The 4,247-nt window shown below is 34.1% G+C and overlaps 1 protein-coding gene across 1 annotated transcript; it reads right to left on the minus strand.

Annotated features, from left to right (window-relative positions):
* Window positions 1–2,346: 2,346 nt before the first annotated feature.
* Window positions 2,347–3,034, minus strand: LOC108359234 (homeotic protein caudal-like). The gene is made up of 2 exons (XM_017610988.1): window positions 2,410–3,034; window positions 2,347–2,354 (listed from the first exon to the last, which is right to left on the minus strand). Exons 1-2 carry the CDS (start codon window positions 3,032–3,034, stop codon window positions 2,347–2,349), a joined length of 633 nt encoding a protein of 210 aa, XP_017466477.1.
* Between the last annotated feature and the right edge of the window lie 1,213 nt (window positions 3,035–4,247).

The following is a 4,247-nucleotide window of genomic DNA, read 5'->3' on the forward strand; positions in this document are numbered from 1 at the left end:
AATATTATTTTCTTTTGTTTATTAATTCTAATTGGTGTAAAAACGAGAAATGTATGGTTTTATAATTTAATTTAATTTAAAAAAAACCTGATTGCTAAAAGCCGAACAGCGTAACACAAGGGATGTCAGAGGCAAAAATACGTCGATTTTTTTTCTTTGATTCGATGCATCGAAATGTGCATCGATATTTTTCGATGCATCGAAGGGCATACCTCGATGCATCGATTTGCATAGGGCTCATTTCACGGTGACGGGTGTGACATTTCAACTCACATTTTAAGGGTTAATTCTTAAACTGTAATACTAAATTCTTTAAAACGAGTATTTTGTAATAGGATTCCGAGATATACATAATGCCTGGAATAAAAATTCCAAAAACAATTTAATCCGAACGAGTTATCTGAATTTTAGTCACTGTGACGGGTGTGACGAGCACGCAAACCAAATTAACTACTCCTTACTTGCATCAGAGTTTTTCTGCTAATAATGTCTTCTGCTTATGGTTTTAAATATGTAGTTCGTTGTATAGTTAAATAAACATTCTCAACATTTACGCCAAAGTTGCTTGCCGCTTTGTGACGGGTGTGACAAGTTGAGCATGAATACATAAATACACATTATTAGACAACTAAGCTAACTTTATTTCTCAAAAAATCGGATTTTACGAACACATATAAGATTCTGCCACCTAAAGACGGGATAATCCTTGATCGGACTCTTCTTCTCCATTGTATGTTTAGTAATTGTAAAGTACCTTATTTTTAAACAGTATGAGGCTATTACCTGTCAAACCGAGGCCGTTACCTGAAAAAACCGTGCCCTGACAAGCGAAGTAATGATATATTTTTATCCGTGACAGCATAGCTTAAGTTTTCCCATCGCTCGAGCAACATATCTCTATGATTAGCTTTATCATCGCTGATCACAAACAGATATACGACACATTTCAGATTAGCTGATAAGTAACGGTAGCAGTCCCTGGCCGAATTTATTGAAGTTTGTCAAACTTTAAATTGTGACGGGTGTGACATGTGACGGGCGTGACCAACATAATCGGTCCTTTTTCGAAAATAAAAGCATATAAATACTTAAAAGCAATTCGCACATATTTCCCTGTATCATAGCGTTATTTTCGTCAGCTTTTTTACACTGTCCAAGATGTGTTTTCCCTCAAAAAGTAACTATTTTGTGTATCTTGTGACGGGCGTGACATTAAAATATGCTTTGCTTCAATATATAATAAAATATTTAGCACTTGCCCGAAAAATTTGAAAATTACGCCGTTACAATGCTAACGAATTTGTCTCTCCACTGACGGTTTAAACAATGCAAAAAAGGTAATAGACTACGAAAATCAGTATTGTAAATTTTGAAAAAAATTAACCTCTCATATGGGTTTGTAAATGGTACAACCTAAAGTAAAAAAATATCTGATTTTGAGATAAATTTCAGAATTTTGGCTTTCAGTCTTGAAAGTTAGATTTATTTACTCTTACTTACTAGAAATAATACAGTCATATTCTCTAGTTTATTTTCGTTTCATTCGGTATCGATTACCGTAGAATGAGCCATAGCATTTTTCAGATAATGTTTCACAACAAAATATGTTATTAGCAAAATTGTAGAAAATTTGAAATAAATAACTGAAACTGAGCTAATTATGTTTCTAACGGAACTTCTTGCAGCCATTTAAAGTTTTTGGCCAAAGTCACTTCTTTTTTTTTGAACAATGAAAAACTGGAATGACGATTCAATGTACATCGATACATCGGTGCATCGATGCATCGACTATTTATACGTCGAGTGGAAAATTTTCGATGCATCGAAGCAAAACATCGATATTTTCGATGCATCGATGTTTTTCCGGCATCCCTACATAACACTAAGACCTCTTCGGTAGCAGATATTTCAATCAGTCTTTCGAAAGGCAGTAAAGAGCTTTAAAGATAGTTGCCAGATTTGTCTTTCGAAAGACTGTGGTGAGTTGAAAGACAGTTGCCAGAATTGCCCTCTTAAACTCAGAAGCATTAAGACCATATTGCATTTAAAGAAAGCATTATTTACATTCTATGCCGAAGGGAACGATAAATTGTAATAATTTTGTCCCCCTCTGTCAGCCATTTCTTTTTTTCTAGTTTTTCGTCCCGTCTTTTTTCTCTTTCTCAATAGTCAATAAACAGTGAATTGCAACTATTAAGATTAAATGTTAATATGGTATCTAACACTGAAATATACCCAGTAGGTTGTTGTGTTGGAATAAATAAATAAATTAAAATATAATAAATAAAACATCCGATTTCAAGTTGTTTTTTGGAATTTGATGTATTATAGCTCACACCTACATACCTATGGATCTATGAAAATTGTACTCATGTAAAGAATATTTTTGTTTTCTTGTAAAAAACTTACCAGGCGCGGGCTGGGATGGATAGGATGGTTTTTTCATCCACTCGTAATACTGTGCCTTTACTGGAGAAGGGTGATGATTGTAAGTGGTACTAGCTATACTGTTATTATTAATGCTGTTTGATGGGCGATGTGATGACGCCGTCGTTAAGGAAATTTCAGGACTGGGGACATTACTCCCTGTTATACCTAAGGAAGGTGATGGTAAACTTTCGGCAACATGATGCTCACTAATGCCTCGTCTAGATTCGCTTACTGATGTAATTTCACTCGTAGGAGGACCAGTCGAAGTAGTACTACGACCTGAACTGGTTGTGCTATTACCAACAACAGAGGCGTCATTCGATTCATTGATAAGCTGTTGCACATTGGGAACATTTTGCAACAAGCTTTCGGTATTTGATAGGGGAGAATGCCATTCCGTAGCAGAACTGCCGGTTGGATGAAACATGTGGTGCGTATTATAGTAAACTTGATGACTATGTGATGATTCCATCTCGTTTAGTAGTTGATGATTTGGGGGTGTAGGATAGCTTGCAGTCCATTGCCAAGGTTGTGTGGGGGGATAGTTCAAATTACTAGCAGTATGCTTCTGAGAATAAGGGAGGGGGTTGTAATAAGATACCATATTGCTTTTTAAAAGATATTTGAAACTGCTTAGTTATTTTTAAATAATGCAAACATATATTTCAACTTCAAGAAATGCATGGACTTTTTTCCGTTTTAAGTCAGTTCTTAATTGTAGTTTTAAACACAAATATTTTCCTATATGTAGAAAAAAAGTAACATAGATTAGATATTTCTTCTGAAACACACTTGCATCTTTGACACGTTTTAATAACACGAAGTCGGAATATAAACAGTAAAAAACGCATAAAAAACGGTTATAATTTTTTTTTTGTAATTCGGAAATGTACATGCACTATTGATGAGTGCTAAAACCGTTGACGCGCCAACTTCTTGGAAGCTTAAATAAAGTAAACTGTTTAATGCAATGGAGTAGCACATGTTTTCCATTGACTGGCCTAATAATTCAGCTGCCATTTTCAATTTAATTTACGTAAATCTGCCATTCGATTGTAGTCAACTTCCAATGGAAACGAAGCTGCATTAAAATTTGCTATCACAATCCCATATTCACGCAGAACAACCGTCCATATAAGCTAGTTCTGTTTCTTTCTTAATACCCAAATAACAGGTTTTGTTATACCGCTGACCTCCTCCCTTACACTAGCTGAATTTCAATTGGTTCTTTAAGGCCACACCCTTATGTAATTCGACTTGCTATTGGATAAATTTCAGAATAGTAAATAACGATGTAGAAACATATATATGCCTATGCATATACATGCTTACGAGCTTTTGTTTAGTATTTAATGCGTTCATTGGTGTAGTACGTACATACATTCGCACACGTTCTTCTAAAGCGTATTAACTCGAAATTTCCCGTTTGTCAGAAAACTAAAAAAATATTTCCAAGCAAATGTTAATGATATGGGGAAGGGAGACCTTACTTTTGATTTTTTCAACAAATTATAAAAAAATTGCTGGATGGCAAATATGTATAAAGTCGGTGAACATTTTTAGCCCACAATATCAAAAATTTCAAATTTTGCATTAATAGGCATTTGAGGAACGTATATTGCAGAACATACACTTCTAGTCACGCAAACCTTAACAGCACTTTTTTACAAATATGAGGTAGAATTTTGCAATTAATCAAAAATTTTTTTTTTTAATATTTGTTTATTTAATTTGATATACACATATAAGGTATAGTCTTTTACAGTGTCATATTTCATAGCAATTACTTAGTAATAAATGTTTGGTAGCTTAAAGAG

Source organism: Rhagoletis zephyria, unplaced genomic scaffold (genome assembly GCF_001687245.7).
Source record: "Rhagoletis zephyria isolate East Lansing unplaced genomic scaffold, Rhagoletis_zephyria_1.1 Rzeph_scaffold_00362, whole genome shotgun sequence".
Lineage (NCBI taxonomy): Eukaryota > Metazoa > Arthropoda > Insecta > Diptera > Tephritidae > Rhagoletis > Rhagoletis zephyria.

Coding starts and splice junctions, on each gene's coding strand:
- LOC108359234 (XM_017610988.1), bottom strand. CDS start 3,034: ATGGTATCTTATTACAACCCCCTCCCTTATTCTCAGAAGCATACTGCT.